Source organism: Sceloporus occidentalis, unplaced genomic scaffold, assembly GCF_023333645.1.
Source record: "Sceloporus occidentalis isolate IW3139 unplaced genomic scaffold, rSceOcc1.0.p SCAF_5, whole genome shotgun sequence".
Taxonomy (NCBI): Eukaryota; Metazoa; Chordata; class Lepidosauria; order Squamata; family Phrynosomatidae; genus Sceloporus; species Sceloporus occidentalis.
In genome coordinates, this window is record NW_028316985.1 from 141,964,103 (window position 1) to 141,987,446 (window position 23,344).

At 37.0% G+C, this 23,344-nt stretch overlaps 1 protein-coding gene across 10 annotated transcripts in view; it reads left to right on the forward strand.

The window, feature by feature from the left end:
* The window catches only part of LRBA (LPS responsive beige-like anchor protein), a 430,053-nt gene that overhangs the window by 87,298 nt on the left and 319,411 nt on the right, over positions 1-23,344 (forward strand). For 8 of the 10 annotated variants that reach the window (XM_089525694.1, XM_089525696.1, XM_089525700.1 and 5 more), the window contains exons 23-31: positions 7,816-8,814; positions 9,195-9,287; positions 9,533-9,708; positions 10,703-10,856; positions 13,790-13,970; positions 15,922-16,052; positions 16,488-16,595; positions 19,357-19,504; positions 21,309-21,756. In XM_089525694.1, coding sequence (XP_089381820.1) covers positions 7,816-8,814; positions 9,195-9,287; positions 9,533-9,708; positions 10,703-10,856; positions 13,790-13,970; positions 15,922-16,052; positions 16,488-16,595; positions 19,357-19,504; positions 21,309-21,756 — 2,438 coding nt within the window. The remainder of the gene's footprint in view (positions 1-7,815; positions 8,815-9,194; positions 9,288-9,532; positions 9,709-10,702; positions 10,857-13,789; positions 13,971-15,921; positions 16,053-16,487; positions 16,596-19,356; positions 19,505-21,308; positions 21,757-23,344) is intronic. The other 2 variants (XM_089525702.1, XM_089525703.1) reach the window with 1 other exon arrangement.

A 23,344-nucleotide genomic window follows, 5' to 3' on the forward strand; every position in this document is an offset into this window, starting at 1 on the left:
ACCATGTCAGGCCGTTGGTCCATCTAACCCAGTATTGTCAACTCTAGCTGGAAGTGGCTTTTCATAGTTTAAGCCAGGATTCTTCTTTTCTTGTAGACTCTTGTAAATTCTTGGTATTCCCTATTCATTTCTAGGCTCAGCCTTGCTGAGCTTCTGAAATCTTATACAATTAGGTTTGTTGAGGGTGGGATAGTAGCATATGACATTGGCTGATATAGCCCAAAGAGATGTGAGCACTCCAAATAGAAAGCAGTAGCTCTTGAGGGAAGTCCCAATATTTCAGAGAACTGACAATGTCTCTTCCATTCCACACCCACCCACAGACCCACATATGAGTTGGATTCAAGCCTGGGGAGTGAAGACATAGGCTATTCAACAAGACATGGAAAGCAATCATACTCGAATGGCACAGTGCATTCTTTGTATGCAGATGGTACCTCTCCAGGTAGAAAGTGACATGAAAGAGTCTCCTCTCTGATTCCCTAGATGCATTTATATGTGATTTAATGAACAAGAAATATTTTGCTTCCCCAATGAAGTTTATCTTGAATCAGCAATGAATCCCCTATGTATTTAAGATGTGATATTGAACTGGAGACCATACAATCATTAGGTGACCCAGGTAAAAGTCATCCTACTAGTCAGTATATAACTCCTTCCTGTCTGAAAGACCTAAACGACTTAGGCCTAGGTCCAGTATAATTCTGATACTACACTGGCAATGCCAAAAAACACACATTTATTCCTCAACCCTTCCTCTTCAGCCCTCTGGAAGAGAGAAGATTTTTAAGGTGTATGAAGAGGAAGGCATGATTGCTCCCTCTTCACTGTTCTAGATCACATAGTTTTACCAGTGGAAGTTCAACAAGGGATGCTGCCTTAGATTCTTGGAATGTTTCTACCCATTCTGTCTCACAAGCTCGAGATTGTAGAGATCTTGCTCTCTACAGACTTCTTCAATGCTACCCATCCCCGATTTTGCTAACAAGCTGTTTTGTGTAAAATAGAAGGAAGTAGAAAATTGCTCAACTTACTTTCAGAGCTCAGTTGAGCACCTTGAATAGCTCTTTATAAGTGGCATGAAAAAGGTCTGTGACACTACAAGTTAAGCATCTGAAAGACAAGTGAGAGAGGCTTATTTATGGTAGTCAGTTGGGTCAGAAATCATGTGTACTTATAGATGTTTAGGAATACATCTGTGGAAATTTAGGTATGCATTATTAGGTTTTTAGCTTATTTTCCCTAGGAACATTTAGTTCAGCTAGTTTGTGTATCTAATTATTTATTTCTTCACTTCTTCCATCATAGAAGTATGCTTAGGATTCTTAGGTGTCTTTCATCTGGGCCCAAACCAATTCTAAATCTGCTTAGCTTCAGTAAAGTTGTTGCATCATATATTATAAATTCCTATACAACTCAGGCCCAGATTATATGAAGGGCTGAATTTTCACATACAGGCCTGCCCATATTTTGGGATCTTTTAAAGGAGAGCCCTCTCTTCGTTCACTGACCTCAAAGGCACATGTGGTGGCAACATGAAAAGGACCTTCTCAATGAGTCTTCCAGACTCTGGAACTTCCTCAATGTAGAGGTTAAACTACAGATTTCTTTTTCCCTACCCAGCAGACCTTTGAAGTCTGACTGCTCAAGAGTGATAGGCCTTCTATTTGTTGTTCTGTTTTAAATGTCTATGTTTTACAGTGTACCTTTGGTATTCGCTGGGTTTGGTTCCAGGACCTTCCATGGATACAAAATCCATGGATGAAGTCCCAATAAATACAGTGGCATAGTAAAATTATGGCCCTTACATAAATAGAAAAATCAAATGCTTTTGGAATTTATATTTTTTTGAAAGATTTTCAAGACATGGATGGGTGAATCTGCAGATAAAAAATCAGTGGATATGGAGGACCAACTGTAATTCGCTTTAATTTTATTGATAATTTAATTACATTTTAAATGTTTGCATTAGGTCAATTTCGTGTGCTGTTTGTTTTAAATGTTTTAAATCACCTTAAGATCCAGATGGTGAAAAAGGTGCAGGATATAAATAAATAAATAGTAGCAATGCTAAAGGCAGCAGATCCTATCTGATCTTGGAAGCTAAGCAGGGTCAGCTCTGGTTAGTACTTGCATGTGAGACCAGCAATGAATATTAGGTGCTGTGAGCTAGATTTCAGAGGAAGGAAATGGCAAAACTAACTCTTAAGTATTCTTTGCCTAAGAAAACCTAATGAATTTCAGGAGGTCACCATAAGTCAGTAGGTGACTTGAAGGTATATAAGCACACACGCACACAATGATATTAATAATGATAGTAATACTCTTCCCTTAGAGCTAGCTAGCAGGACAGTTCTCTGCTGCTAGGGTTGTTTATGCAGCATTCAGTTGTCCTGCACTGCCCTTTCTCTGGGAAACTAAAAAAAAAAAAACCCAAAAAAAACCCCCAACCAACAACCCCCAAATGATTCACCATTCTTGAAAGTTTCTGGGGTGGCCATTTGTCTTTTAAATTGGTTGCACACACACCCTGCACTACCTAACATAGAGAATGTTCTGTTTTCAAAACCAAAAGAGAGAATTCCAGCCATTCCCTTACACATTTTTAAAAATATTTTTGTTACTCTCTGCAGTTCCTAGGGGCAAAAAATTGCCCCCCCCCCCCAGACTTCCCAAAGTTCTCTACTCTTGCCTTAGACCATAGTTTTAGTTGCTGGTTATGGTACTGTGCTATGTTCTGGGATTTAATTTTTAAATAGTGACTCATTCTGCACCTTCAGGGTAGAATTAGGCAAGTATATTGATAAAATATTAGGAATATATACATGTGGGCTTGACATTAATGAATTGGGATTTTGTATGTTTCTTTATAGATAAGCCATAAAGCACAAGATGTTGATGCATAGAGGTGGGTAGAATGCACTGGCAAAGAAATGCACTTACTGTGCACATGCCCCTAAACTATACAAACAAAGAAAACCAGGGAAGAGATGTCTTTCTTTTAAGAACAGGGTTATTTATTTCAGGAAATGTAGCACTGATAAATTACCAATATTTGTTCCTTTATTTCACTACTTTGGCACTTTTCAGAAAATACATTCCTTCAATGATTATAATGAAAACACAGTTGGGGAGCATGATTGGTTTTTCAGCCCTTCAAAATATTATCCACTAAAATCTAAGATGTAGCATAGTTGTCATAAAACAGAACCTTTAACAGAATATTAAAATGCAGCTTCATTTATCTTTTCACAGTTAAACTAAATTGCGTGGATTTAATAAAGTCTTTTGATCTGTGTTGTAAGAAACTTGCCAGTATGGGGGTCAAATGATTTGTTATGTTGGGGAAGGTGCCAGAATGTGCAAAAGCTTTTGTGTGTACAGTACCTCTGTTCCTCTTTGACTGATTCATTTCCCTGGGATTGATATCAGCAGGTATTGGTGCCTCCAGTCAAAGTTGATTTGTTTTCTGAATGGCATGGAGAGTTTCCAGGCCTGAACTGTTAGCATTGCTCCTAGGAGAGTGGAAAAACAGGTCAATAAAGCTCTCATTAGGATAAAAAATAGTAACATTTGCTGGAATTATGAATAGCTTATTGATGGAGTTTAGTAGCACAGAAGCTAATTTCCAGGAAACTTTGTAACAGTTTTTAAAAAGTGCTTGTTGCCTTTCTCAATACAATTTGGTTTCATCTTCTATATAATGCACATAAGATAAGAGGAAATACGAGTGCGAAGTCTTCATAAATAACTAAATTTTGACTCCACGTACTGTGGTTCTAATGCCAAGTATGTCACCATAACCTTTGTCTGTAATGCATTATAATCTTCCTGTTTAGCAATTAGTAAATGTTAAACGTCAAATTAAGTTAAAATTAATGAGAAAGGAGAATGTTATATTTATTAGCTTGCAACTGTCTTTAACTAGTAATGCATAGAGAAGCTTTCTAAATACCAGCAAATGGCTATAGATTAGGCATCAAATGATTGTGAAGATTAATGAATGGCCTTTTAGCTTGCTAATTTAAAGCAATATCTGGCAATTAATTGTGAATTATCAGTTTAACAGTTGCATATACTTAGAGGGAATTATAAAATGACCAGATACAGATATATGTGGAATTAACTTGAATACCTTCATAGTTTTCAAGTTATTGCAAATTTAGTGTAGGAACCTGTTCCATGTTTTTAAAATTCTCTTTAATTTTCCCCCCAGAAAAACTATCAGCTTCCTTTTGAGAGAACTAGTTTTAGACATAAAAAATAAAGAAAATGGCTCAAAAATGTGTTGTCTAAGCTTTTCAGAGAACAGATAATGAATTGAATATGAATTTACAAGCTAGTGATAAGCTAACAATAGAAACCATTACTTTGTAGAAACCAATAATAAGAAATTTGGTTCTTATTTGAAAACAGTTTATTAATATACATTCTTTGACCACCACTGTTGACACTGTCTTGAGCACAATTGGGCACATTATTTACTGAAACAGGTTGGCATCAGGGGCATGTTTCTAATACCAGATATGGTGGTTTTACAACTGTAGGCCCAGACTAAAAGGTTGGTGTTATTAAGGTAATACTCCTGTAATACAGACATAATTCTGTACTATGGTGTTTCTTATCAAGAACAGCTAGGAGTCCTTATAAGCACTGTGAAGGGTCAGATTGAGCAGATTTTGTTGAAAATTCTTTCAAATGGGTGCCTATATTTACCAAGTTTGGTACTTATTGTCTTGAGATATGTCAACACAGAAAAAGAATCTTATAGCACTTAAGGATGAATAAACAAATGTTCACATAGGCTCTGATAGACTAAAACACATTTCGTTAAATGCATCTACAGAAGCTTATACCACAACATACCTGTTAATTGTTAAGTGCCACAAGATTCGGACTGTTAGGACAGATGGAAGAAAAAATATGAGTTTTTCTGGAATTGGTATGAGTATTATTTCACACACACACACACACACACACACACACACACACACACACACACTATAAATTTGTTTGTTCCTGGCAACATTAATAATTTGACTGGCAAATTACAATCTGTTTAATTTGGGAACTGGGCATCTAAACTTTGTACTGTAAATATGTGTTGAATTTTGAATTGCTTTTTCATTTTCTGCCTGACATTTGCATACACACAAGAAGTCCGGGTGTAGACTTAAAAAAATATTTTGAAATTTATTTCTTTTAGAAAATAAACAAATTCAGATCTCTAAATAGAAGATCCTGGGCAGAATAAATCTCTCAGAAGAAACATTATCTTTCTAAAAAAGAAACAAATTTTGGTTCAATAGCAGAATTTATACGTGATAACAATGTCTAGGGCGTGATATCTTCCATTACAATTGTTGAAGGAGCTGAGTAAGTCTGTTAAGCTCTAGAGAGGATAACTTTCAGGAGCAGGGTCTGTGAGTACTTGAAAACCACTATTGTTGACTCCCTCTTCCATTCATTTCCTAACCGTATCCTAACATTAAGATGATTGAAAGTGTGATTTTCCCAAGCAGAAATTTTTGTTCCTTTTTTGTTCCTTCCTCATAGCTGACAACAATATAGTCTTAGCCTGGAAACACAGTAAACAGTGGCTTTTAAAATCTTGTTGCCTATTCACTACAAGTATATATACTGATGAGGCAATCTGTAACATGGACATTTACAATATATTTAAGTTTCTTAAAAAGGTAAACTTGTTTGTAGAAGAAGCTGATCATGCAAGCTTCTTCCGGTGAGGATAATTTTGTGAGTGCATTATCAGCATAATGCAGCTTCTTATGAAAACACTTTTTTCCCTTCCATCACATCTGTGAACGATTAAAAGGTTGGTTGTGATTACTACATCTAGTTTTGAGTTTTTAATGGAAATCTGGGAGTATAATTGACTTAATACATAAAAATGTGTTAATTGGAGGCTAATTTTATTTCAAAAGGTTTATCACCATCTTTGTGTGTTATATGTAGTACATTCTGAAGAAAAGTGCTTCATATCTTATTTTTTGTTGCTAAGAACTCTATAATTTTATGAAAGAAAGTATGAGGCAGTTATTTTCCTTGTGATTCATGTACCAGCTAGACCAGCCTTCAAATGGGTTGGACTACCATCATCCCCCCACTAGATTGGAGAAGGCTGAGCCAGAACAATCCTTTCTTCCTAAGATTCAAGTTAAGGATACTTTGTAATGTGAAACTGAATGAAGAGGTGTTCATGAATTTCTTTGACAAACACTTATTGCCCTGTGACTGGTTTTCCTAAGAGAATTGCAGATACCAAGTTAGCTGATGAAAAACTCTACAGGGCTTAGGCATCTCTTTGGGAAATGAATCTTGGAAACTGAGTTATAAATCTCTCAACTCATCACACTTTTCTCAAAATGAATGGAAAAATATATTACTGACATAGAAGAGATAGGCTGAACTAAACAGAGTGCATACATGCCTGTTAGCAAATACTGATGATGCACTTTTGTTCAACAAATAGCCATTGTCTTTTGTTATTGAACAGACAGATATCTAATTATGTAGAGATCTTACTTTACTTTTACCTCATCTGTTTTTAATAATTCAGATTTTTCTTAGTGAGATTCTTCATATTATGTTAATATCATGTCTCCTGAATTGTTAATGTAATTTTTTTTTACACAAAACCATCTCATTTACAGATATAAAAAATTAAATGTATTTGGTTGGTTTCAGAAAATGTTATCATTACTGAGAGAGACTGTAATTCTGATTGAATTAATTTCAGTCTTCAATGTAGTTATGACAATAGGGCTTACAGATAAGATTCTAATCTTGAGTTGAGTTATTGTATGCTTTCATATTTTTAATCAGCCTAATAATAATAAATCTTAAATTAACACCCAAGGTTTTGAGTTTAGAATTTGCGCATTATGATATGGAAACCATGCTTTTCATTCCCAGTGAGGCATCTAGCTCTGTTTTCTTGGGAAACTTTAACACATAACAGCTGTCTTGTGGAAATCTAATCTCAATGTGTTTGTTTCATAGCAACATAACACTTATATTATAAAGACATTGCACTGAAGTGGAACAGTTTTATCTAAACAACCTGTACCTTTGGCTCTGCCCATGGGGTTGAGGATTTTTGTCTTAATGTGTGTGCAGCTACCATAATTTAGTTGTCTTAATTGGTCTCTTCATATTCATGAAGAGGGTACATTTATAAGAGAGAGATACATTCTCCACATGTAGACCATCATCCCTGACGTGAACCCTGATTGCACATTCTTTGTATGAGAAGATGAGGCTGCTTAGGACAAAATGGTCTGACAGTGATGGCCTTGCATTCTTGCTCAAGTCTATTGTAGCTGTGTTATTTGAATGATTCAGTTGGGTGTGGGTTGCTCAGTTTTCAAGGTTACCTTCAAGAAAGATTCTAGATTCTAGCCTTGAGTTTTGTCTTTGTGACAAAAAGATCTTTAGTTTTCCGTGGGTTTTCTGGGCTGTGTGCCCACATTCTTCCAGAATGCGGCCACAGAGCCTGGGAAACCCACAGAAGACAAAGGATGTCAGCTGTGAAAGCCTTTGACTTCACATATGAGATCTTTGTTTGGGGGAACTGATAATTTAAAATTCAAAAGTTTATACAGTGATTTTTAAAAGGAATCAGTCTATGGATAATATGAGACGACATTAAGCTGTTTTGTGGTACACTGTGATAAGGGTGTATATTTAAGATTGCTCTTTAATGTGTACATGTTGTTGGAACATCCAGTTGTTATAATGGAACTTATAGAATCCTTTGAAATTTTATTTACTCAGTTGAAATTGTTCTTTTTAAAGGTATCCTTTGAAATGCACAAAGAAAACCTTTCTCAAATGTTCAGGGAATATCAAGAAAAAGGAGATGATGATTGTGGTGTTGGTCCATCCACCGTACTTAGAACTGTTTCAGGCACAAATAAAGAAGCTGAAATTACATCAAGCCACCAGCAACTGGAAATAAAAGGAACTGATATTTCTGGGAATGATGTTGGCCATGATGATGCCAAAAACAGTATTCTAAGAGATGAAGATGGGCCATCTGCTCTTGTAGAAGAAACTAATTCAGAAGTGAGTGAAGAAAAAATAAAAGAAAGGGAAAATGATCAGAGATCCTCAGACTTAAATAAAACCCCACACCTAGAAATCCCCATAGAGTCTGAAATGACAAAACAGAGTTCAGAAGCCTCTTCAAATGGAACAGTTGAAACAAATCACAAGGAGGACATTGTAACCACTACTGAAGCACAGTCACCTTCAGAAAATGCAAATGGAGAAACACTTGAAAGCCCAGAGATATTAGAAAAGCTAACACCAGAGGTGGAGGAAGAGGAAGAAGATTTTGTTGATTTAAAAGAGGAGAGCAACCTACCATTTACCCCAGAGGAATGTGCTTCTAAACCCAATCAAGAGCATACCTTAGAGGAAAGCCAGATAACACAAGTGATACCACCATTGAAAGAACCTGTTTTAATAGATTCAGAATCCAAAAGTGTTGAGGCATCAGTGGAAACCCAACAAGGGCCAGGTTCCTTTCCAGGGATCAATGCTTCTAAAATCCGTGATGGAAAAGGTCAACCAAATTCAAATGTGGAGAAGACAGATGGAGAAAATACTGATCACCCTCAAATGAAAACAACTATAGATAATATGCCACCCCATACGTCAGAAATTTTGGTGGCTTCAGACAAGAAAATTGCCAAACTTGATGTTTCCAGTGTTGCATCAGATACTGAAAGATTGGAGTTAAAGTCAAATGCAAGTGTGGAAGCAAATCAGCCTGTTAGGTCAATTCCTGAGGTAGGTTTTGCACCACTCTTAGTAGTTTACTTAAATTAAAAATGTTAATCAAATTATAAGGTTGTATGATATTTTATGGCCTTATTGGGCCCCCAATAAGTCTCTCCTCTGTTGATATGTGCTTCATATTGACTACCATTGCTTAGTTGGAAAAGAACTGGCCTAATCAGTGTTTAAAACTTTGTAAAAATTAAGTGAAAGTGTGAAGTTGAAAACAAACTAACACTTAAATGCTTATATAATAATGTTCTCTAATACATTAAAACTACAACTGACAAAACATGTGCATCATTTACTCATTACCGTTTAGCATTTAGGTCAGTAATGCTAAATGATTTAATAGTTAAAAAGTGATGTACTTAAGTGCTTCCCTCCTGCAGAGACATCTTCCAATGGATTACCATCATCCTACTCCATACTTCCTCAAAGGAGGTGGTAGATCATATTCAGCAGCAATATATGCACCCTATGTGGTAAGGTTTAGCTGCTGCTTATTTTTGTCTTAGCTGGCAGAGATGGTGGCATAATTGCTCTGTAGTGTGTAGAATTGATATAATTAGTCACCATTTTGATGTAGTCGTCAAACCTTCAGTAGAATTAGTAATGTGCACTACAACATTTTAAAAAAGTTCTCCTGAACTAAGATTTCTATGAGGTGTCAGTTAATTTTCAGTTTGAAATTCAGCTTGGTTTTTTTATATACATTTTATTTATGAAGACATCTAGGCAGCAAGACCTATCGGGTCAAAGCATAGGAGCTGTGTCAGATGGACAAAGAAGGGATTCTAGGTCTACCATGTTTCGTATTCCTGAATTCCGATGGTCACAAATGCATCAACGATTACTCACAGACCTGCTCTTTTCAATAGAAACAGATGTACAGATGTGGAGAAGGTAATGTGTCCTGTGAAAATGGAAATGTTGGTTTCATAGAATCTGAAAAAAATGGTTCTGTTCACTCTCCAATTGATCAGTACCTAGAAGTTTGTTGTTGTGTGCTTCCAAGTTGTTAACGCAATCCTATGATGGAGGGAGGAGCCGAGCGAGGATTCTTGACAGAATTTTTTCAGAGGAATTCCCTTTGCCTTCCTCTAAGGCTGAGAGAATGTGATTTGATTGATTTTCTGTCAAAATTGTTTCCTGACTTCACTTGCTCTTTGTTCATTCTATCCTCCCACTTACCCACCATCCCCATGTTAAGTTTTGTTTTCATCATAGGGAAGATAATGTGTGTAGAATCAATAAAGCTAGGACTTGATAAATATACAGCACATCCCACCCTGATCTTACCCTTTCTTTGTTGCACTATTTTTTAAAATGTAAAAACCATCCTTTGAAAAGGGATAAAATGTGAAGGTTGTTGGTAGTAAATCGGACATTCTACAGGTGCCACATGGAGGAGGCAAAAACATGGATGGATGCTGTGTCGATGTGTTAAAACAGAAATTAAATTTCCTTGTTTTATATCTTTAAAATACTTGTTTAAAAGGCAAAGCTTATGTGTTTTTTGTATGATAGTGTTTTCTTCTTAAGAGGCTTGAGTTCAGATCTAGTTTATATCTCAAGGGAAACTTAACGTCAATGATTTATACAGTGTCTTTTGCTACAGTAGATAATCAGACTTCATAATAATAAATAATTATTCACCACACACTTAGACACAGTTGCCAGTTGGTGTTCTGGACAGGATTAGAAGCATAAGGAAAGGGCAATTTCAGGTCAAGACAAAGGTGCATTGACAGTTGGGGATACTAATCTGTGGTTCTTGGCTCCAGGAGACATTTCTGGCTCATTTAGCTAAATGATGACATAAATATACTTTCTAAAAATGTTGTTGAAGTTACCTATGTCCAGTGTTGTTTTACGTTGAGTTTTGTTTTTTGGCTAGCCATTCCACCAAGACAGTGATGGACTTTGTGAACAGCAGTGACAATGTCATCTTTGTACATAACACAATTCATCTCATCTCTCAAGTAATGGATAACATGATTATGGCTTGTGGTGGCATATTACCTTTGCTTTCTGCTGCTACATCTGCTACGGTAAGAAATAGCATTTCTAATGCAAAGGTGATGCTTTGTAAGAGGATGCCTTTACTTGTGCTTTGATTTACAGTGGTTTCACTCTCAAGTTCAGGTGGAATTGTTTATGGCTGTGCTGGGACAACGAAGGGGAGCAAAGTCAAGCAAAGTGACTATGTGATCTGAACCTCACTGCGCCCTTCTGGATTTGAGAGAAGAACTCCCTCATATGCTAACACTCTTTTCAATATTGTTCTGGCTTGGCTTGCTATTTTCGGGCTATATACAGTATATACTCATCCTTCCATATTTGCAGATTTGATAGTTGCGGATTTGATTATTCACAGATTTGATTAATATGTTCTTTCTAGGAATCTCTACGTCCTCCAGTGCAACTCTGTTGTCAACTTTAACTAAAAGGTGCACTGAAAGATCTAGAGATTCCTGGAGAGAATACTCTACTAGGCATTTGTAGCTCCTCCAGTGCAGATCTGTGGTCAGTGTCTGTTGGACATTGACCACAGAGTAGCACTGGAGGACCCAGACATTCCTAGAGAGGTGTCCTCTCGGGTAAAAAACATGGTGTTTTTGTTGTTTGTGGGTTTTCCATATTCACGGTGGTCTTGTGCCCCTAATCCTAGCGAATATGGAGGGACGAGTGTACATGGCTTTGGGTCAAAAGGAAGTTTTTACTGAAACCTCAGATTTGCAGTGGTGGCCTATTTTGTATTTTCCTTTACCATCGCCATAGTGACCTCTTCCTGTTTTTGTAAATTGGTATGTTACTTTTCTAAATACAGTTGCTGCATTTACTTTGGGCAGAAACTTAGCTTTAGAATAAATCATCTTAAGGTAGTCCTAGGAAGAATCTCTGTACAAGTTCCTTAAGGTCTGGGGAGTCTACCTAGAGCAGCAGCCGGTGTAGGGTTCCGCCATCCCTGGGAATGTGTAAGGCCAACAATATTCAACGTGCACCAGACTGGCAGACAGTGGATTTTCAGAGAGGTCTCAGACCTTGTTAACAAAACTACTAGATGCTTGAACTTGAATTATGGCCCTCCCTTTCTTCCATTGTTGACACAAAATGTCTTCAATTTATACTCTTTGACTTATTTCACATGTGATGCTAAGCTAAGTTTTGGCTGTGTGTAAAAGGAGCTTACTGGTTCCACTTCTGTACCTTCCAGACCACAGATCTGTTGACATAGCTTCCTATTTCTTCCAAACAAGATATAGTTGTAATTTTTTTGAACTTATGGTTACACTGTGTATATGTTTTCTGGAAGTAATTACTTTACAAATGGCCTTTTATGGTACCTTAATAGATGATGTTTTGCATTACTTTATTCAGGCTCTCCTTTTTACTGAAGCTGTGACTCAGATACACATATTGTTTATTGATAATTTTATAATGACATGCTTTGATAATTTTATATAGAGTTCTTCATGTTGTTGTTGTGTGCTTTCAAGTCATTTCTAACTTATGGCAACCTTAAGGTGAATGTATCAAGGTTTTTCTTGTCAGAATTCATTCAGAGTGAGTTTGCCCTTGTCTTTCTCTGAGGCAGAGAGAGTATGATTTGCTCAAGGTCACCCAGTGGGTTTCCATGGCCAAGTGGGCATTTGAACACTGGTCTCCCAATGTCCTAGTCCAACACTCACACTGCTACACCATGCTGACTTTTTCCATTCTGCATAGAATCTGTTAAACATTTACACTCTTCTTAACTATAAAATAGTGAGACTCACTCAGATTTATATAATACTTTGAAATCATAAAAACTAGAACTAAAAATGCCAGTATAGTAGGGGGAAACATAATACTGGTCATCAGTAAATCTAGGTTTGACCATATTACACCAGTTTTAAAATTTCTTCACTGGCTGCCAATTAGCTTCCAGACGCAGTACAAGGTGTTGGTTATTACCTTTAAAGCCCTACATGGCTTGGGTCCAGATTACTTGCGGGAACGCCTCTCCCTACATAATCTGCCCCACATTCTCAGATCATCTGCAAAGGATTTATTACAGTCACAGAAAACTAGTTTAGTGACAACTTCCCAGAGGACTTTTTCTTCGGTCACTCCAAAATTGTGGAATGACCTGCTGGAGTAGATCCGTCTTGTTACCATCTTAGACGCCTTCAAAAAGGCTGTCAAGATGGATCTCTTCCAGCGGGCCTGCCCAACCTGCCCTCACAAAGGAGAACCACATCTGCTATAACAGTCCTCTCCATCTTTGATTATTTTAAATTGTGTTCCTTTGGAATTTTAATGCAAATTTTACTGTCTTAAAGGTGGGAGAATTGGGAGTTGATATAGATTTTATTGTTTATTGTAATTTTACCTGTGTTGTAATCCCACCTTGATCCATAGGGAGAGGTGGGTAATATAAATAAAGTGTTGTTGTTGTTGTTGTTGTTATTCAGCAGCAAATGGGTAAATAGTGAAGGCAGAAATTAATTTAATCATCATTAAAAATTCAGGACATGTATTATGGAAAGTTATCTGAGCTGGTAGTAGCTGTATTTGCATCCAATAACATTGAACTGATGGCAAATTTTTAATTGATATTTAATGTTACTGTCATCACATTTGCAATTTATGTTTTGGGCAATTGATGTGATTTCCTTTTGTTTTGTTTCCATGTTTGCATAAAGTAACAAAAGTTACAAGTTCCAAACAAACAAAATGGCTACAGACTTCTGCTAATATAGTCTAGTATATTAGAAAAGAAACCACTCTTCATTTAGGTAAAACATCCCTGTGTGATAATGTGGATGGAGATCAATGATGACAGGAATGGTTATATTGGATTTCAGCATTTCTAATATGATATTAGAGTTCAAGAAGCTGTTTACAATTTACACATGTGAAACGTTACTTTAGATTTAGGTTATGATAATGAATTAATACTTATAAAAATAAATGCTACTTTTAATGTTTCATTATGCAGCATGAATTAGAAAATATTGAGCCGACTCAAGGACTATCAATAGAAGCTTCTGTAGCCTTCCTGCAAAGATTAATTAGCCTTGTGGATGTGTTAATATTTGCAAGCTCTCTTGGATTTACTGAAATTGAGTCAGAGAAAAATATGTCATCTGGTGGAATTTTACGACAGTGTCTTCGCCTGGGTAAGAAATAACTGTCTAACCTTATTCCACAATTTGGTGCTTGTTTATTTTAAGCTGTAAGACTGTATGTTGTAGGGTTAAATGAAGGTAGCCTCAGATGTCATATGAAATGCAATATAAAATTTTCTAAGCTTACTTAATTTCTAAATACTAATTTAATCTGAATTTGCATATAGACTACAGATATAAACGGAAAAGTCACCATCAGATCTCAACTGAGGGGTAAAACAGACAGGCCAAATAAAGCGGTTTCCACTCACTTTGAAGGTGGTGGAGTGTTTAAATGATGCACACCTCCAAAGGGGGCCGAAACCAAATGAAGCTACTCTCTGGGGCTAAAAACTGGAGCAAAAAGAAGCCTGGATAGTTGGACTCAAGTCAGAAAATGCACACCTTCAACCCTGCATATAAATGCCCTGACGTGAGAGTGGTTCTGAAGGAGTGGTCCACCCTAACCCTAAAGCTGCATATAAATGTGCCAGTGCAAGTGCACATTTGAAATGGATGGAGCTCGGCAATGCAAAAAAAAAAAAAAAAAAAAAAAAAAAAAGTGTTGCACCTCCAACTTGCCCAAGCTAGACAATCTAAGAGGACTCTTAAGGTGAAGGAGACATGTAATGGGGGCATTATTGTACTTTGCCAGTGTTTTACTGGGCACACTAAAAATGTTCTTATGCCCAGTACCGGTGGAGGTGTGTCTGTGTGGCCAATCAAAGGAGTGACAATCCAAGGGGATGGCATCTAGGCAGCTGGCACTCGCCGGCGGTGTGTTTGTGCGATGGTTTGAATGCATGGTGGCCAGTAGTGCGGCATAACGCTGCACCGTTCAGTTGGGCCACATGCATTCAGGGCACTTTGGGAAAAGCCAGTGCAAACATCAGGGTTTTGGCCTACTTTTTGAAAATGCAGATTCTGGCCACTTTTTCCCGCCTGTCTGTTCTGCCTCATAGATAAAAACTCTATCTAGGTGTCCTTAGGTAAGCCAATAATCTGCCAACCTCAGGCATCTGCCAGTGGTGGGCCAGTAGTATCCCTGTCTTAAAGTAATTCTGTGAGGTTTCTTTATATAATATCGGTAAATCACTTTGAATACTTCACACTTTGAGACCATGTAAACATCAGGCCCAATTAAGTAAAGGAATGCCTTCTCTCTTGTCAGCATCTTTCATGTATTAAAGCTATACTTTCCATAAGAGCGATACACATAATGACAAAAGAGGCGGCCTTCTCTTTGATGAGGCCCCAACTTTGCAACTTCCTACCACGAGATCCTTGTCTGGTGCCAAAATTGTATCAATGCCAAGCTAGAGCAATTTCCATGTGCACATGTGGTTTTTTTTTAAATGAAATTTAGAACTGTATTTTAAAATGTAAATAAATATTTTTGATGCTGTCTGAAAGACTGGTCCCTGTTTATGTTTAAACATAATTGCTACTGCTGTCATGAAAAGTCTAGATTCCATCCAGTGTGAATAAACAATATATGGATCCTAGTGAAATTTAACATTGCTCTCTTGGGCTGCATCATTACTGCAGAAATAATCCAGTTTGACACTACTTTAATTGCCATGGATCCATCCTATGGGATTCTGGGAATTGTAGTTTTGTGAGAAACCAGAGTGCTCTTGACAGGGAAGGCTAAATGTCTCACAAAAATTACTACTCCCAAAATCCCATAGCAATGAGCTGTGGCCGGTAAAGTGATGGCAAACTGGATTATTTCTGCAGCGTTTTTTTGGATTTAAGTAACAAAATGCTTGAGGAAAATTCTATCAGTTGTTAAAAGTTGCTTGATTTTTGAAGAAGATAGTGTTGTTGTTTTTAGATGTTATCCTCCCTCCTTGCCCTGCCTTGTTTTGTTTAGATTAGGAGTGCAATACTTGAAATTCATACTTTTTGTTGCAAATCCTTAAATAATCTTTTAAATGTCCTATATATTCTTTCGTTTCAGTATGTGCAGTAGCAGTCAGAAATTGTTTGGAGTGTCAGCAGCAGCATGTTCTAATGAAGCCTAGTGGAGAAAATGTTAAGGGTGAGAAAACAGTACAAGGCCTGATAGCAGCAGGAAGGTCTGGAGCAAAGGCAAGTATCTTCTGGCATTAAATGCAGGCAGATGTTGATACTGTTATCTCTGTGACCTGATGGATAAGTCTCTAGAGCTTTTTTGAAAAAATAGCAACATAGCGACTGGAGGGGAAAATGTGACATTTGAACAGCATAAACATTCATTTTAAGTTGTATATACATTAGTTTAACTTATAAGCTTTTTCAGCAAGGAGAGGAAGAACAACCCAATATGTCTTAAATATTGAATTTTCTTTTTCAGATTTTCTGACATGAAATAATTCTTTATAAAATACCATGGATATCCTTGATAGGGTTTGATTTGTGCATACCATTGGATGCTCTTTCATTAGAAACATTTGTAACAATGGTGAACTGATAATGGTTAGGGACCCTTTTACAATATTTTTCATCCCAAGTAAAATTATATATGTGCTATTATATTCTGTACAGAGCCCAGTTGATATTGTAACCGGAGGGATTTCTCCAATAAGAGATATTGACAGACTTCTGCAGGATATGGATATTAACCGGCTCCGTGCAGTGGTATTCAGAGATATTGTGAGTTACAAAACATTTCCTACACACTGAATTTTATTGGTTGGTTTTCTGAACCAATATGATACTTAGAAAGAATGCCAGAATCTGCCTATGAGAATCATGAAACTGTGGAAAGAGCAGGGCAAGAATTTGTGGCCGTGATTAAAGACTTCAGCTTCCCATAAAATGCTGTCCCTGCAGGTGTCTGAAATTTCATAAACAATGTTCTGTTTTTTGTTCTTAATACACGAATTTCCCAATGTACAGCATTATATTTTACAGTATACAGATATATTCCTCTTATTTCAATTCCAGTCATATAGCATCAGGTTGCTGCATTTAAAATTGTCAATTTGTTTCTAAAAGTTTTTTGGCTCTCTAGGCAAAACAGAGCAATTGTTAAAAGCCATTAAGTATTAAACTCACCTGTCTGAAACATGGTAAGGCAGGGGTGGGGGACTAATCTACTTTCCAAAGAGAGACAGTTCTGCAATCAGGACAGGGTTACAGAAGATGCCCTGTCATATTTTACCACCAGCCTAACTTCTTTACGGGGTGGGACATATCACCTCTCATGACAGACAAAAAAGTTTATACAGTAGGATGTGGTATTTCAGATGTTTTGCATCCAAACTGTCCTTGGCTTTATGGATCTGAACCAACATACTTGAATTGAACTCAAAAACACATGGTTAAATGATCTACAAATCTTATGACCCTGCATTTAGTCTATCTTAAATCTTGGAACACTTTCCCAGGACAGGTAAAGATAGAATGTATTACATAATTTAGGCAAGAGGCAATTGTGGTATCTTTTTCCTTGGAAAAAGTGTAAGTTGGTATAGCAATTGAGGGTGGGTAAAGTCACTCTTCTCCACCACTGCCAGTACATGTGGCAGTACTGGAGCAAAGACCATCTCCAAGATGTAAGCCTGATTATTCATGGAGAGAGCTGCTTTATTTAGTGCATGTTGCACTTACTTGCTGATTTAAAACTTATATGGATTAAGCCTCAGTTTGTTCTCCAACATTCAGTCCCTCACTGCATCAAGGCAAGACTTCCACAACTTCATTGAATTGGTTTCCAGTTGGGGGGTTGGGAAGAGATAAGACAGTCCACAAATCCTGGATGATATTCTTCAGTAGTTCCATGATGGTCCAAGCAATAATCCCAGGAACCATGCAATAGTCCTAGTATCATTTTCTGGGAGGCTTTAGTCAAATAAGATTAGAATCACAAGAAAATGCTTTTGCCAGTTCGCCTATTAGTTACTTGCCTCAGAAAATGCCAGCATCAATGGTGTTCAATGCTACAGAGAAGATCTATAAAACTCCTTATCTGCCAACAGAAGTCATCCAGCAAGGAGAGGAAGATTGTTTTGATTCGCAAATTAAGCATGGAACTAGATAGAAAATGGTACAAATAATGTCCAGTGTGAAGCTTGAGCTACAGATGCTGTAGAATGTGGTGAAGGTTCTGAATTCATACAGTAAAACCTATGACTCAGGCAGATGATCATAGTTGGAATGCACCATTAAGACATGTGTTTTCAGACTATTAAAAGAGAAATCAAATGTAATATAAGGATGGATGGCTTGAAACCTTTTTCACTGATACACTGGTTTTCTTTGTGCAAATATTTTTTGTAGCATATCATTTACACCTTTTTACATTATTCTATTCTGCTAGGTCAGTATTCCTCCATGTTACTATACTGCATATGTAGACCAGATCTGACTTAAATAAATTCAACTGAGATGACAGAAAATTGAATTAGTGAAATATTTCCCATACCTTGGAATCAATCATTGATCAGAACGGAGATTGCAGTCAAGAAATTAGAAGACAGGGACTGGAGAGAGTAGCTGTGAAAGAACTATGCAAGATTCTTAAGTACAAAGATATAAGAATAAACACTAACGTTAGGATTATTCAAGCTATGATTTCCTATTACCATGTACAGATATGAGAGCTGGACAGTGCAGAAAAAAAACCTCATTTGAAATGATATGCTGGAGAAGAGAGCTGAGGATACTGTGGACAGCCAAAAAGACAAACAAGTACTAGAACAGATCAAGCTTGAGCTGTCCTTGGAAGCAAAGATGACCAAATTGATACTGTCATACTTTGGCCACATCATGAGAAGACATTACTCACTAGAAAAGACAATAATGTTAGGAGAGTTGGAGGGCAGCAGAAAGAGACGAAGACTACATACCAGCTGGATAGATTCAATCAAGGAGGCCACGGCTCTGATCCTGCAGAACTTGAGCAGAGTAGTTGAACATAGGATGTCTTGGGCCTGGTAGAGACAGACAAAAATAAAGCTGCTTTGAGTCACTTCGGAGGTATGCTATTTAAATGATACATGCGTCCTAAGAGTCCAGAAGCCGCACCAAAGCCACGCTCCAGTCCTAAGGACTGGAGTGCAGCTTTAGTGCAGCTTCCAGACTCTTAGGACACATGCATCATTGAAACACCATACCTCCAAAGTGACCTGAAGCAGCTTTATTTTGGCCTGTCTGTATAGGGCCTTGGAGACATCTAATTCATGGGTTTGCCATGAGTCAAAGTTGAAACAAGAGCAGTTAACACACATTAAAGGTTCTACATCTATTTAATGTGTACACTTAGAAATAATCTATGATGGAATGTAGTAACTGTTTTTATTGCTCAATATGACCAACTTAGAAAAAATTTGAGAAATTAAGTTTGTAACAAGTGGTGATGTGTTATGTGTATTTTAAGGTATTTTTTATTTTTTTATTTTTTTTAATATAGGAGGATAGCAAACAGGCACAGTTCTTGGCCCTAGCTGTAGTGTATTTTATCTCTGTCCTCATGGTATCAAAATATAGAGATATCTTGGAACCTCAGGATGAACGTAGACAGCCTCACTCGGTTCAGTCAGTTAAGACAGAAATAACAGGTAAAATGACTTGGGTTAATGACAGTTTCTGTTTTTGCATTTTTATGTGGGTGTAAGCTCTGTTGAACACAACAGAGTCAATGCTTGTATATGTACTTTGTTGGATGGTAGGTTACACATTCCCAGGACACTTGATGGGGGGGACAAGTAATTTTTGTTTTTCTGATATGCCAGGTATCTGTACAATTGTTTGTTTCTTTCCAGGAAACTCTCCAGAGACTGGCAGTCAATGACTCAGGGACTGGCATCAGTTCAGAGACTACCACTTTGAGTAGCACTGTTCTGTTGTACTGGCTTTGATGAAAGCCACCAGATCTAACAGATATACATATCCTGAAATGTGTTCTTTTATTTTTTTAAAAACAACAACAAGCAGACAGATCAAAATGTTTATTAGACTTGGGCCTAAAACAAACTGCAGAAATAATCCAGTTTGAGACTGCTTTAATTGCTCTGGCTCAGTGCTAGTGAATCCTGGGAATTGTAGTTTATTGTGTCATCAGAGCTCTCTGACAGAGAAGGCTAAATGATTCATAAAACTACAGTTTCCAGAATTCCCTAGCATTGAACCAGGGCAGTTAAAGCGGAATCAAACTGGATGATTTCTTCAGTGTGTTTTGGACCCAAATATACTAGTTTTACAAATCGGTAAGAAACCTTCTGTAATTGCTGTTTTTAAACACTAAGTTAGTTTACTAGCCCTGAGGGATACTTGAGAACAGTCATGTAGAATTTATTTTTCAGAGGTGTTGTTGCTTTCTTCCCAGAACATTAATTTTTAATATTTTGTTGGCTCTCTCTCTCTCTCTCTCTGTGTGTGTGTACATGCACACCTTTTGTATAGCTAAATAGATTTTTAAAAAAAACTGTCTTAGTAATAATCCTCCAGGACAATTCTTCCTTTGAAAACCATAATTCAGCATTTTATTTATATCTTGGTATACCAGAATTCTATTGTATTTTTGCTGGAGAAAAGAGGAGAGCATATTAGTAAATGATTCCAAACTGAAAATGTCATACATTATTGGACAATGTTAAAGTGATATCTAGTAATATTAAGTGTTTGATTGATACAACTGACTATAACTATTTTCAGTTCAGCTGTATATTTAGCTGATGGAATGGGTGGCTTTTGTCCATACAGATGGATAAATGGGTGTGGATGTGTTTTTGTATTAAAATTGCTAACACATCTCATTAGTGCCATGGTTCAGTAGGCCATATTTTTGTGTATATTACAGGCTTAACAATAGTGGAACCATGGTACTCTGGTTGTTTGGAAATGCTTCATATCTCATTTGTTTTGCTTCCCATTGGCATTGTTAGCATGACATTGGGCCTGAACAGACAGGCCAAAATAAAGCTGCTTTGGGTCACTTTGGAGGTATGCTGTTTAAATGATGCATGTGTCCTAAGAGACTGGAAGCCGTGCCAAAGCCATGCTCCAGTCCTAAGGACTGGAGTACGGCTTTGGCACAGCTTCCGGCCTCTTAAGATGCATGTGTCATTTAAACAGCAAATCTCCAAAGTGACTCGAAGCAGCTTTATTTTGGCCTGTCTGTTAGGACCTTTAGTCTCATTGCTTTTTGAGTAAACATGACTTAAGTCAAAGTGTAACCTACTTTTCCTGGATATGGTAATCTGCAGCATCTTAGCTACTGTGCGTATATCTCTTTGTTGTTAAGGCTCATCTGTTGAGAAATAAATTATTTTATTTTTCAATAATGCTGCAATTTAAAAAAAAATGATTTTGGCCTCTTTAAGCAAAGCTGCTGCTGATCGTGTCTGTTATGTATCTTTCCAGAAACAGAAAGCCCACCTGCAGCTATTACTACTTTAACTGCTGTATCTGGTCAGGAGTCAGAAAGTGTGGAATCAGTACAAAGAAGAGATTCGGGTATTGAGGAGGAAGCACCTTCTGGTTTGGAACATGATTCCGAGCCTGTTACAGAAGTAGGAGTGCAGTCTGTCTGTGCAGGTCCAGATGCAGTCAGTGAAGTACTGTGCACACTTTCTTCAGAAGTCAATAAATCTCAGGAAAACAGAAGTGAGGTGCAAAGTGAGGTGGACAGTAAAACCACATCCTCTTTACAAGCTGCAAAAAATGTCAACGTAAAAGACATCCTAAGAAGCTTAGTCAGTGCCCCTGCAGGTGGGGCCATAGTTGATCCTGCTATTCTTCCACCAACTTTTCTTGGTGTCCTTGGAGATGGTGCTGCTGAACAACCTGTGCAGTTTCAGTCATTTGACAGGTAAGCAGCATTGAATTTTGAATGATTCTTGTATCAAGTGGTGCATAATATTACAATGGGCCCTTAGTGTCCACTGGGGTTTGGTTCCAGGATCCCCTTTGGATACAAAATGTGTGGATGCTCAAGGCCCACTAAATACAATGGCATAGTAAAACGTGTCCTATATATAAAATAGCAAAATCAAGGTTTGCTTATTGGAATTTATATATCTTTTTTATATTTTCAAGCTATGGATTGTTGAATCTGTGGATATGTAGGGCCAACTGTAATTAAACAAACAAACAAACAAAAACAACCAAACTGATGTAGTGGCTTTCTATCGCATTTGCCGAACCAAACTAAGTAAACATGGCTGTTTAAAACAAAGAGGGTTAGAGAAGGAATTGTTACATATTTTCTGCAAACAATTCCAGAAAAAAAATATGTATCTAACCCAGTAGTAGACATCAGCCAAATGAAAATACTTTTAGGTATGTGCATGTGTGTGTGGGGAGGAGGATTACTTTACATTTTATGTCCATTCTTCTATTATATAATTGCCTTAATTATAACTAGATCCCTACACTGAATCTAACAATACAAATTCCTAATAATGCAAAGCTGATACGTAAGCAGTATTTCAAAATATTACATGTACAAGATAAAATGCATGTAACAAACTAATTGATTTTATTATCCAAACTAGAAGGCATATTGAGGGCTTACTGAATTATGTTGACTGGAAATTCCTAATCATTTATCCTTGATCATCTACTTTTAATAATTTAAAAATGCAACTGTGTTAAAATCAATGTTAAGTAAAGAAATCTATTATTGAAATTTGTTTGACTTTGCTCATTAACAATTAGGGAAATAATGAAACAAAGGTGAGCTTACTATGAGCAGCTTACTACGCTTTTGTACTGTGTTGCAGGGAAATGTTTTTTTTTTTTAAATCCGTGGTACAATAGTGCTAGAGAGGCTAAAATACAGGTTAGGAAATCAGATAGTGGAGTTGAAGAAGAAGTTTTAGGCCATTTTTTCCTTCCTTTTGAAGATACGGTTTGTAAATTCGCCCCAAATTCTTTGCAGTAGAAGGGATCCATGGCATGGAATTAAAAAGATGCAATTAAATATATGTATTCTTTCTGTTTTAAGGTGGAGAAGATTATGGATACTGGTGGTAGTGGCTGCTTGTGAAATGGAGCATAACAGAATTGTTCTGGTGCCTGTAGCTGAGGCTTATGACTGATCTCCACAGCTTTTTGATAAGGTTAAACTATCAAGCTGAATTTTATAGTTAGTAGGGAAGCATTGTAAGGGCAGAAATGGAAAAACAGTGGTTTCCTTACCAATTATCTGGGAAGGGCTGCTGGGCACAAATTGGCATTTGCAGTGATCAGTGTTTGCCATAGACACTTCTGGGTTAAACCACATCCCCCCCCCCCAAAAAAAAAAAAAAAAAAAAAAAAAAAGAAAAGAAAAAAGAAAAAGAAATGTTCCCTTTTCCATCTGATGTCATTGCAGAATAGTTACATTTTCATGTCAAGATATAATAGACTTTCCACCCCTGTTTATCTATAGAGAGACTTTACAGTAGAGCCCCATT